The sequence below is a fragment of the Astyanax mexicanus genome, chromosome 18 (assembly GCF_023375975.1).
Source record: "Astyanax mexicanus isolate ESR-SI-001 chromosome 18, AstMex3_surface, whole genome shotgun sequence".
Classification (NCBI taxonomy): Eukaryota; Metazoa; Chordata; class Actinopteri; order Characiformes; family Acestrorhamphidae; genus Astyanax; species Astyanax mexicanus.
The window spans coordinates 45,824,344-45,836,378 of NC_064425.1; the positions used below are offsets into that span (position 1 = coordinate 45,824,344).

The following is a 12,035-nucleotide window of genomic DNA, read 5'->3' on the forward strand; positions in this document are numbered from 1 at the left end:
AAACAGTTATTAAACATGTTTATTGAACTCTTGCAGTATTTCTGCCTCCATGGTGTTTCTACCTGAATCTTGACTACCAGCCTTGATCTACATCCATCATCACTACTTTAAGGTTAACTGGGGCGCTGGGGTCTTGGGTTTAAGTCCCTATAAACATCAGGCTACTCAGTGTTTTGTAGAATTAAATTATATATATATATATATATATTATAAATAACATAACATGTGATACGCAGCAGTTTTAATTTTTCTAGTAAACTAAAACATATAGATTTAGTTTATAATTGGAGATCAGGTAAAATGGACACTTTAAATTGATACTCTAACATTGATCTGGTGGGTCTGTGTGTGTATAAATATATTTATAACTGTTTGCCCAGATATGGATGGGTACTCTGTTCTGTGTAAATACTGTAGTGCTGGATTCAGTCCTCCAGGTGGACGGTTGTTTCCGGTTGAGAGTACGCTGTGCACTATTGGCTGCTGCTTCTCCGGAATGCTGAGTATAAATGGTTGTGTGTAAAACGTATAAATTTGAGTCCCTGGGTCTCAAAAAAAGAGAGCCATACAAGCTGAACTTCATTCATTCATTCATTTATAAAGTTGCTCATCTCCTTATACCCCCATGAGATGCCTTTAAACATAAACTGTACTGATTTGTTAAATATGTATTTTATTTCAACCCTAAAACATAAAACTTACTTATTTTTTTGGACTTTGTTTTATTATGTTTCTATTATTTTTTGTTGTGCATGCAGTGCACAGACAATCCACCAGGAAAATAAAGTTATCTATATCTTTATAGTAAATAATCCTTATTATTACAGCAATAGAAGTGTCGACTTTTCACAACCAAAGACACAGAAACGTGTAAATCAGTACCTATGCTGGTGGGTGAGTTAATTTCCTGCCGAATGCTCCTCCCTGATTGGTTGATGACCCTGGCTGTCTCTCTCTGTGGCTCCAGGATGTCCCGGTATTTGGACACCATCAGGACGGAGATGAAGTACACCACGGCCAGGGCCAGGAACTGAGCCTGCTTACCGTCATCCTGTACACACACACACACACACACACACACACACACACACACACACACACAGACACACACACACACACACACACACACACACACACACACACAGACACACAGAGACACACAGAGACACACACACACAGACACACAAAATAAATTAATAGTGCATCAGGAAAAGCAGCAGCGAAACAGTCCATCACAATCGCTGCTTAAACCTTGAGTTTAAAGAGAGGCTGGTGCTGCTCAGCTTTACAGAACCGGGTTTAGATCGAGGTCAAACGAGGAGGAGCTTCTTTAAATTCTGCATTTTTTCCTAAATCAAACAAAAACTCTAAATATTAAATGATAGCAGGCAGAATCCAAGCGCATGTCAAAACAGATACAATCAGTCTAATGTAAACACATTCTTTATACAGCAGAATAAAGCAGCGCAGCATAAAATATAAAATATAAAATATAAAGCATAAAGTATGAAATGAAGGTCTGTTTGTGTCTGTTTTTTCACTCACGACGTCACGGAAAACGACGGCGCGCAGACGATTGATGTCCACGTCCTGCAGGAGGCGGTCCGGGTCCATGATGGGAGAAAGGTTACCGGGGAAATTATCCATAGCAGACTGGAACAGAAAAACACAAAAACATTCATCATCTGTGCTGCTTTTTATGAGCTGAAGAAAAACAGGAAAGAAAGAAATAATATGATGAAGAATGACTAGAATGAAGGAGAACGAAAAAAGGTACTGCAATAGGATTTCGGCTCTTGCTCATGAATATTAATACATGCAAACATATTACTATGATTGGCTTCCAGCACTGCAGCACCAGCAAGACGGACAACAGTTCGAAACGTTTTAAAATAAAGACATTTTTAATGTCATATGTTACTTTACAACATGGGTAATAATGCCCTGCTAAGTGCAGTTCAGCCACTGACCTAGACTTAGAGTCTCTGTAAAACACCAAATCCACTGGAGATCCTATTTAAACCTATAGTTACACACAGAGGTGGGTAGAGTCCAGATCCAGAAAGTATAAATCCACCCCGTGGATTTTCTAAACACACACCTACATATCTCTATTGTACTTGGCTGGTGGTGTTTTTCCTCCATAGACTAATTCTAACCATTTGTTCCTTAGCTCTGAATTACTGGGTAAAGTATATAAACACTGATGTGTTATTCACACAAATAACACAGGAATGAACTGCATGCTGTCTTTAGGAACCTTGCTGGAGGCGGCTGTGTTCTGCAGGCTGTCCTGAGGCTTCAAGCTGGACATGGATGATTTAAAGCCCCGGTCCCGCTGCCGCTGCCTGCACTCCAAACAGCTCCTCACCGCCACACAACACACTGAGAGAGAGACAGACAGAGAGAGAGAGAGAGAGAGACCGGGAGAGGAAGAACAGAATTAAGAAGTGCAACAGACTGATACAATAAAATAATAATAATTATTATACCACAAATATAGAAAGCTTCTAAAACATTAGGTCATTATCAGGGGTGTAAAACTAAAACTGATGTATCATGATGCTCTAAAATCTAAAACTATATCAGATTTGGACTTAGATAATGCCATTTTTGGCAAAAACAAACATAAGACAGCTTTCAGCTTCCAAGAATTGGAGTTGGAGTTTTGAGATGGAATTCTACCACTTCTTTCCCTATTTCTACCATCACCCCTGCTGGCAGTTTGATAACACTACATATCACAACTAATGTCTCAATTCTTTATTATTTACAACATTCTTAAGCTTTAAAATGTTTAAAAATGTAAAATATAATGATTGAGACATTACTCAATTATTTAATAATGTTTATTACTGTTTTAGTTATTGATAATTTATGTTTGATTATTGTAAAATGTTGGCAGGTTTTTTCCTCACCCAGTCTGAGGCACTGGCGCATCAGTCCTCCAGACGACATGTTCTTCTCAGCCTCGATCTCACTGAAGTTGAGGGAGCTGGCGAACACCAGCACGTCCACCATGGACATCAGACGCGTCAGAAACGCCACGGCCGTCTCCGAGGACATTCCCTGAGTCACCTCAACCCCCTCCAGCTCTGACTGCAAAATACACACACAATATATAACCAATATTCATTTTACAATACGATTTTCACACTGTACCACTATACACCTGTACCACCACCACCATGCTTTTAGCCGAGGCTCCCAACAGGTTTACAACGCTAGTGATGGGGTAGGAGATTATAAAAGGGAATAAAGTATGAATTGATACTGACCTTGGTGCTCTTCATCGCAGCAATAAAATAATACAGAATTATTAAATATTATTATTATTATCATTATATATTATGAATCATGTCCATCACCATGTTCTCTTTAATTGTTATACAAGCAATTTATTAACCATGTTTCTATGAGGGTAGTATACAACCAATTTAGTCCATGAAACAAAAAAGTATTGACTGGTCACCTATGAGCACACAGTGAAAGAGCATAAGGTTCAGATTTGAGCTTTGTGTTGATTTGTGTTCTAATTTGACTAATTCCTCACTTTGGTTACATGGCAATAGGATGGAAAAGAAAAGAGAGAATTCAGCAGCAAAATTACAAATAAAACACAAAAATCCAAACACTAATAGTAACTGCAAGGAATGATAAAGTAACCTTGTAAAATAAAAATTGTAAAATATTTATTTGTTTGTTCCTTTTGATTTTAAAATTGTTGATCACATATTTAATTTTCTGTATAGAACTTTAGGCACAAAACTGTAACTCTATATATTTTACTGTGAAAACTTTTTAACATTTTATATTGAATAGTTTAAACATGGTGTGGCTGCTCTTTTGTGGTCACATGATGGACAATTACTCAACAAAAATCCCAGATCCTCCACTGCTCTGATTGGTTCATTACTGAATTCAGCATCAGCATGTGCTAGTAAAGTTGGATATTGATTGACAGTAGTGATGATGGTTTGTCTTTACTCATCATCTCCTGATTTAATGATGATTTTTCTTCAGGAGTGCTGTAGGTGTGATGGAGTGGTGTGATGGTGTCTGACGGCCAGTAGATGGAGGCAGAGGGACTCACGGAGGGCGAGGTGGCGGCGGAGAGCAGAGGCAGGATTCCTCCACAGGCGATGATGATGTTATCCACCATCTGTGAGATCAGGTGGATGGTGTTGTGCACAAAGATGATGTTCTCATTACTGTTCACAAAATCCATCACCGACTTCGTCGAGTGGCTGAGAGACAGCGACAGAGAGAAAGAGGGAGAGAGAGAGAGAGAGAAAGAGAGACATGGGAAAAAAGAGAAATGGATAAAGTCCAAGCGATACAGAGAAAGATAAAAGAAAAGAAGGGCAGAAATATATCAGCAGAAAGTGTGATAGATAGATAGATAGATAGATAGATAGATAGATAGATAGATAGATAGATAGATAGATAGATAGATAGATAGATAGATAGAAATAAAGATAGAGAAGGATATATACAAAAAGGGAGACAACAGAAAGCGAGTGAGTACAAGAGGGAGAGATTATTTTCTGATGTACCAGTTAAATGCACTATATTATGACACTGATATTACATGTTATAATATTGTAATAACGGTGCTGTAACTGAAGTTCCTCAGGTATGTAAATGAAGGTGAATCCACTGACCTCCTCCAGACGTGAACATCAGCCTCCAGGGCGAAGAGCAGGTCGGTGAGGAGGCGCTGGTGCATCGGGGACCATTTGAACTCTGGGATGCGGAACATGGTGGTTCTGGGTCCGGGGCTGAACTGCCGCCGCTGCTCCTCCGTCATCAGCATCGCCCTGAAACCCAGGTCCACCCGCACATCCCGGTCCAGCTGACCCCCCGCCCGGCCATGAACCCCCTGAGAGAGGAGGATATTCATCAGCACTGATCCTGAGGAGACTCTGTGTACAGAGTTATTTCACTAACGACAAAAACCTAAAGTATTCTGCTTTCTTAATGCATGATAAACAAATCCAGTCTGACATCAACAGAACTTACACAGCAGATAAACAGACGTCTATATCTCTATTATTATTATTTTCTCAGGGGGGGGGAGTCTGTGTAAAATATTTCACATTTCTACTCTTTAGTTATGAAACTCCTGCATCCAGACTGCAATTGAAAAAACAGGAGGTTCAGTGAGTTTTTAGGCTTTTTTTTTTGGTCACATGACATCATCATGGCGTTCAGCAGCTCCTCCATTTCCACTCGCTGTTGTGTTTTTAACATGGATCTCTGCGGAAACCGTGGCACGCCCAAAGTGTAATTACGGTGCGCAGCAGTGGACAAATATCTATTTTATTAAAGGCGAGGAGCTGAAACTCAGAGATGTGCGCCCGGACGGGACTAAAATTACCGGAGGAGCACGTAGTTCAGAGAAAAACAGTAGATAATTCAGCCTGTAATTTATTTATCAGAGGACGTCTGAGAAAAACACCTACATGATCGTTCTGGACAGGAATAAAATCACAGAAGATAAAAACCCCATAAAAGAGAAAATTACCCCAGAAGCCCCTGAGAAACTAGAAGATCCCATCCAGATAGTGTTTATAAAAACTTTTACACATATAATACCTACAACTACATCTATAATCAATAAGCTGAACTCAAATACTGTCACATAGTTTTTTTTTTTTTTTTGTCAGCAGGTATGAGCAGAATGGGGCAGTTTGAGCTGCAAATGGCTGAACTAGATCTGCTGAGGCTAAAAGTAGGTCAAAAACCAAAAGCCTTAAATTGGAAATGAGAAAATTTGCAACAGGAGGAGGAAAAGTAAAAATAGCTGCAGAACTGAACCCACACATGCTCTAGTGATGCGGATTCTCAGAGAGAGCTCGCTGACCTTTACAGAGAACTAAACACTGAGAAAATTGGACACAATTGCACCAATTAAACCAAAGAACATGAGCAGAGAGGTTCAATCTATAGCCAGGTTTCCATGGAGCTGCTGAATTAAATTATAGTGAGAAAAAAACAAAACAGCAGAAAAACAACACGATATTACACCCGAACAGCAATGATAGATTTATTATATACGATAAGATAAAGCTTAAGGTTGTAGAAGTTTAAGCTCTCAGCCGAATAAAAACGTGTTTCTTTGCGGTTCTTGTTAGAATTCCACTTATAGATGAAGTGAAAAACATCTTCATGACATCTTTATCTACAGCGCTGTCTGTCAAAGGATGGATAAATCAAACAAGTGTACAGTCAGCTCTTGATGGAAATGGATGCGTTAAAAAAGAAATTCTATTTCCTGGTCTATGTTTTTTATACATAAGGCGCACCAGATTATAAGGCACATTATTTTTTAAAGTCAAATAAGCACTGGATGTTAATCTACACAGAATTCTCTGTTGATTCTCTACAGAAACTGTTTGTTTGGGTGAGTAAAGCACATCAGTTCATTAACAGTAAGCTTATTAGATTCCTAAATTTCCATTAGAGCTATACTGACAGAGCTACACTGAGGAACCCTGAGTCTTCCGGTAAGCCAGTGTGATATCAGCTAGCGGTTAGTACTATGTAGCTTGTTTAAACACAGAAAAAACGCACAATAAAGTCTGTTTTATATCCTCACCTCTGAACGGCGAAAGAGAGCTACTAGCACTTAGTGCGGTTAGCGGATAATGCTAATGCTGCTCCAGCAGTGCTAGCTGGGATTAGCAGAAGAATACAGGCCAATAATACTCAACTCTGAATGGCGAAATTAGCAGCTAATGCTAATAATGCTCCAATCTTGAGTCTCAGTGCTGGAGAAACTTCACTGAAACTCCTGTATAACTCTGTACTTCAGTGGAGTGTCTTTACTGCTCCTTAATACCTGACTGATAGAATTCATACATAAGGAGCACCGGATTATAAGAAGCTCTGAAGATTTTTTGAGATAATTAAAGGATTTTAAATGTGCCTTAAAGTGCAAAAAATATGATAGTCTAAGTCTAAACCAATATGACATTAAAAAGGACATTCACTTTTCAATCCAAGTTGAGAAATAAAGAAGATATGCTCAGTCTTTATTCAGGTAGAATTCTGTATACTCTCCTCAGCAATAATCAAAATCACAAAGCTGCAGTGATTATAATCAGCGTACCTGTGTGGTGGCGGTGGTCTGGATCTTCTTGATCTCCTTCTCCTTCCCGTCGTCAGAGCGTTCTGTATCTGAGGTGGTGCTGGTGGTATCAACGCCGTTCTTCCCTCCGGACGCCTCGGCCTCGGGCGCCGCTCCCTCCGTCTGATCCGGAGCTCTGGAGGAAATCTCAGACTGAGAGGAAGATCCAAACCCCCCCAGAGAAGACTGGATCTTAAAGCAGTCCTCTAAAGCTCCAGAGCTGGAGGCCACATCCGATCCTCCAGCAGTCATGTGGGCCAGCAGGCCCAGGTCGCTGGTGCTGGTGTGGACCTGGGGCTGTCCACCTGGTAGAGGTAAGGGTTCAGATGGTGTTAGATCAGATAGCAGACTGTCAGCGTTGGCGGCGGTGTTGGTGGTGGTGATGCCCACTGGAGCGAAGAGGAAGGTGCTGCTGCTGGGCACGGCGTCTTTATCTTCCGCCAGGGTGATCAGAGGCCCCGAGTTTTTGAGGTCTAAGCTGGTTTTGGGCACCAGAACATTGTTAACGTTGTTGTTGAGCTTCTCCACCGCGGCCGTGTAGACGTTATCCAGCAGAGAGTCCACCTCCACCAGGCTGCCGCTGTCGCTCACTCCCAGAGTCTCTGGAGAAAGATCCATGTCGTCCAGCTTCACCTCTGTCGCTTCAACCTTCTCAGCTTTAATATCCACCAACAAATCGTGGACCTCCACCCGCACCCCTGAGACCCCAGAGACCCCAGAGACCGGGTTCTCCACCTCTGCTCCTTTAGCTTCAGCCAGAAGGTTCCGTCCTACAGGTTCTACAGTCTCAGGATCGTCTGCTTCACTCTCGGGGGTTTGAGTTTGAGAATTATCGTCCAGCTCCAACGTGCCCTTGATGGCAGAAGCCTGAGCGGAAAGGCCGGAGATGGTGCTGACCAGGCCTTTCTTACCTTTCTTGATGTTCTCCTCCTCCTGACGCTGGTACTCCTCATACATCTTGGCCAGATATTCCTTATGGGCTTCATAAGTCACCTGCAGGAACAGAAGCAGATGGTCTGAAGAGGTGCTTTATTTATTATTTAATGCTGTTATGTTCTATAATTATAAAGTATAAATTAATTATACAGTAAATCCCACTGAATAATCAGCATCCGAGCATCCCAGATAATGCTGACTGAATAACTATGATGAAATAAAGAGGAAGGAAAGTGAAAGAAAAAGCATATATATATTTTTCCTTTTAAACATACTGAAGAAGGTTCTGCAGCTGTAATACCCCTCGTGTCTACTAGAGGGTGCAGATGATCCGTGTTTGGATCTGCACTGAAGAAAATAATGAAGAAATACACTCACTTTAGAGTGCGCTATAGAGAGAGTGTCCACCCACACTCTCCAGCCCCCCCACTCGTGCTTGATGGCGTGGTACAGCAGAATACGGAAGATGTTGTAAACCATCTCAGTGATCTTCTGCTCCTCAGAGTTCTTGGGGTTGATGTAGCCGAGCGAGAACATCCAGTCCTGCCACACCGAGCACTGCAGCAGACACCTGACCACAAACACATCCAGATTAAGAGCAGGTTTAGCTGGGAGCTGGTTTTGGAGGGTCTAAAGTGTTTTTTGTTGGTAAAGACGGTTAAATTAGCTGATTAACCAGCTTTCCACCAGAACAGTGTTTGTTGCATTTTGGTCATTTTTTAGCTGGTTACTGGTTACATTACCACTGAAAGTTTATTTTTCATTTTTTAAATTTACTTTAAAATAATTCTGTCACGAAAATTACAATATATGTATATATAACTCATCACACAATTAATGGAGGTGACTTCAATTACCTCTTATAATGGTGTTATCGTTTATAGTGGTTCTTCACATTATATAACAGTGAACAGTATTTTAGTCACACAGTGTGCAGTGTGACTGCAGTAGATAAAAGTATATATTTTTATATTATTATATAAATTATTGTTAACTTTACTAATTACTAATTAACATGTTGTTGTCTTACTAAGAGTGTATGATTACTCTGTTATGCTACTGTATTATCATTAACACTGTCAGTGACATTTAAATGGGCAATCAAATGACAAATGGTATCTTTTACTGCAGTCATTTCAGGTCTACTTCAGTCTATTTTTTAATGTATTTAAAAAAAAGTAAATACTTTTTAGATAATAACAGTATTATCCTTTAGAAACTCAAAACAGCTAAGACTAAATATAATAAGTGGGTATTCATATATTATTATTAAGCAATTATAATATTACAATATGTCAAATAAGTGATTTATTTTTTATTTGTTGCTTATATCTATCAGAAAATCAAGGAAAACATTTAGAGATCATTATATCTCAGCTCTTTTCGTATATTCTTTCTCCTGCAGGGGAAGTAGGTTTGGTTTGGAGACTCCAGGTCAGCAGAAGCTGATGGATACAGTGACAGTCCTGCTCTGAATCAGAGTCTCAGTGTTTCTGTCAGGAAGTGAGCTGCAGCAGTGGAGTGTAAAGTGTTCTGAATGTCATTTTTGGAGCTGTTTTCTCTGATCTTAATGATGGAGATGATGAAGTGTGGTGATAAGAGCCGGAGCCGCTCACGCTGAGAGACTGACGTACGTCTGACAGATCAGAGGACAGGAGAGGCTAGACGGGCCTGTCAGGAGAATCATCACACGCTTTTCATATTTCCATGCATATTAGTCTCAGTGTGTGTGTGTGTGTGTGTGAAAGACGTGGAGAGTACAGTATGTGTGTGTGACCAGAACATCTGCTCAAAAAAGAAACATGCTGCAAATTCAAGGCTGATTTAGTGTGACCTCCTGATCATCAGGTGGTTAATCGTCGTGGATGGTGGGGGGGTACTTGGGGAGTACTGGGAGTACTGGGGGAGTACTGGGGGTACTGGGAGTACTGGGGGAGTACTAGGAGTACTGGGAGTACTGGGGGTACTGGGGGAGTACTGGGGGCTGTAGGGGAAGTGATGGCAGCGGCGCTCTCACCGTCTGTTCTCTCGGCTGTTGCTGAAGAGTTTGATCATGTCGGAGAGGAAGAGGCGCCGCACCTCCATCAGCTCGGCGCTGGGGGTGGAGTTCTTCAGCAGAGTCGCCACCACCTTCAGGATCACTGAGAAGAAGCAGCAGAAACACGAGATCTCATTAAAATGGATATTAACACTGCATATGTACACTTACTGGCCACTTTATTAGAAATGAATCCGTTTGTCATTCAACATTTTCTTCATTTTCATTATATACACAGTTAAAAACACCTGGGATGCTTGTTAATATGTCTAAGGGTGTACTCACACGGTTCTGCCCCCTCCCCCACTCCCCGGCCGGCCTGCACTCACACTGCGCTTAAACAATCCGTGCCCGAGCACACTTGCGCCATGACTAACTGCTCAGAGGGCTTGCCGATGTTGTGCCGAATTCAACACCCCAGCCATGAAAAGCACCCTCTCTCGGGAGCACGTTTTATACAGGTCTATATAAAACATGTTCATGTAGTTCTTTACACTAAATTACTCTAACATTAGTAAAAAGATCTCACAGCTCTATTCTTACCAGTTTCAGTCCCTTTCAGAACAAACCATTTAAGGGCTCTGACACTTTTATACAAATAAGCTGTTGCTGGCCATGCCCCATGTTTAACTTCAGTTTTTACCAGATGTTAGCATTAGCTTGTGCTAAATGGCAAAACACAAACAAGTTAGTTCATTCTTAACTGCGACAGAAACACAAAACTCAAACAAAAATCTTCCTCATCTGCTGACTCGCTACAGACACACCCTGACTTGCTATAGATCCCCCCCTCCCCTGAAGTCTGCTGGCCAATCCTGCTGTGTGTGTAAAATGCTGCTTCTTCAACTGATCTAGTGGACAGGGATCTTGTATGGGTTGACAGGTCAGTGGTGACGCCAGAGTGGTCCTATACACTATATATTTTCCTTAATGTGATGTCACAACAAGGGAGGAGCATCCAAACGACTCATAGAAGCGTATAATTCCTGACACCAAACTCTTTCAGCTGATTCACAGAAAACAAAAGTATGATTTTTTTTTTTATACCCAAGTGCACATAAAAAAAGAACAAAATTAATATTTTCCCTTTAAAACTTAAAAAAACTGAAAGACACTTATGTGTAGAAACTTGTGATCTTACTTGGGTTTTGGATTTTCACAGTAGAGTCAGGTTCAGGATGCGGCTTGTGAACAACCTGAGTGCAGACCTGCTCCGTCAGGATCTGAAATAAAGAGAATTCCAGAAAATATTCAGTTAAAAACATGCATTACAGAAAATAGCCTAATAACTCTTTTTTACTCAGTGTGGTAAAACATTTACGCCCATTCTCTGTCTGTATCGTGGGGTCCGGTAGAGTTCTCAAAACAAATCTAAACACATTTAGATTTACAGTTTCACACATAAAATGGTTCAATAGCACATATTTAATCGTGATAAGAACTTTTATTTGTTTAAGTCGTTTTATCCACATGATCAAAACATGTTTTCACGTTTTATGTGACAAAATTTTTGTCCCCAATCTCACATTTTAAGAGATTTTTTTCATTGGCAATCTTCCATTTTTTCCCACGATATTAAATTTTTCGTGAATTTATTTCAAAAGTCATTTTTCATGTGATGTCATTTTTTTTTTACATGTTGTCAATCATTTCAAACGTGAACTCATTTTTTATGCGTCAATTTACTCCACAGCTGATCTCATGTATTTTTTACGCTACGCCATTTTTCCACAGGTGATCACACATTTTTCACATCAATTTATTTCAGATTTTTCCTGTGATGCCATTTCTTTCCACACATAATATTACATTTTCATTACATAATATTAAGTTTTCATTAATGATCTCATGCTTTTTTCACTCTATTTAGCTTTTTCACATGTTTTTTCTGTATGTTAATTAACGGAATTCTCCACCTGACCCAGAAAT

At 40.3% G+C, this 12,035-nt stretch overlaps 1 protein-coding gene across 3 annotated transcripts in view; it reads right to left on the minus strand.

The window, feature by feature from the left end:
* Positions 1-12,035, minus strand: part of nbeab (neurobeachin b) — a 301,773-nt gene that overhangs the window by 200,228 nt on the left and 89,510 nt on the right. For all 3 annotated transcript variants that reach the window (XM_049466932.1, XM_049466931.1, XM_049466933.1), the window contains exons 19-28: positions 11,248-11,329; positions 10,086-10,209; positions 8,447-8,639; positions 7,115-8,125; positions 4,665-4,882; positions 4,094-4,247; positions 2,919-3,099; positions 2,261-2,385; positions 1,546-1,653; positions 883-1,051 (exon numbers count right to left, since the gene is read on the minus strand). In XM_049466932.1, the coding sequence (XP_049322889.1) occupies positions 883-1,051; positions 1,546-1,653; positions 2,261-2,385; positions 2,919-3,099; positions 4,094-4,247; positions 4,665-4,882; positions 7,115-8,125; positions 8,447-8,639; positions 10,086-10,209; positions 11,248-11,329 (2,365 nt within the window). The remainder of the gene's footprint in view (positions 1-882; positions 1,052-1,545; positions 1,654-2,260; positions 2,386-2,918; positions 3,100-4,093; positions 4,248-4,664; positions 4,883-7,114; positions 8,126-8,446; positions 8,640-10,085; positions 10,210-11,247; positions 11,330-12,035) is intronic.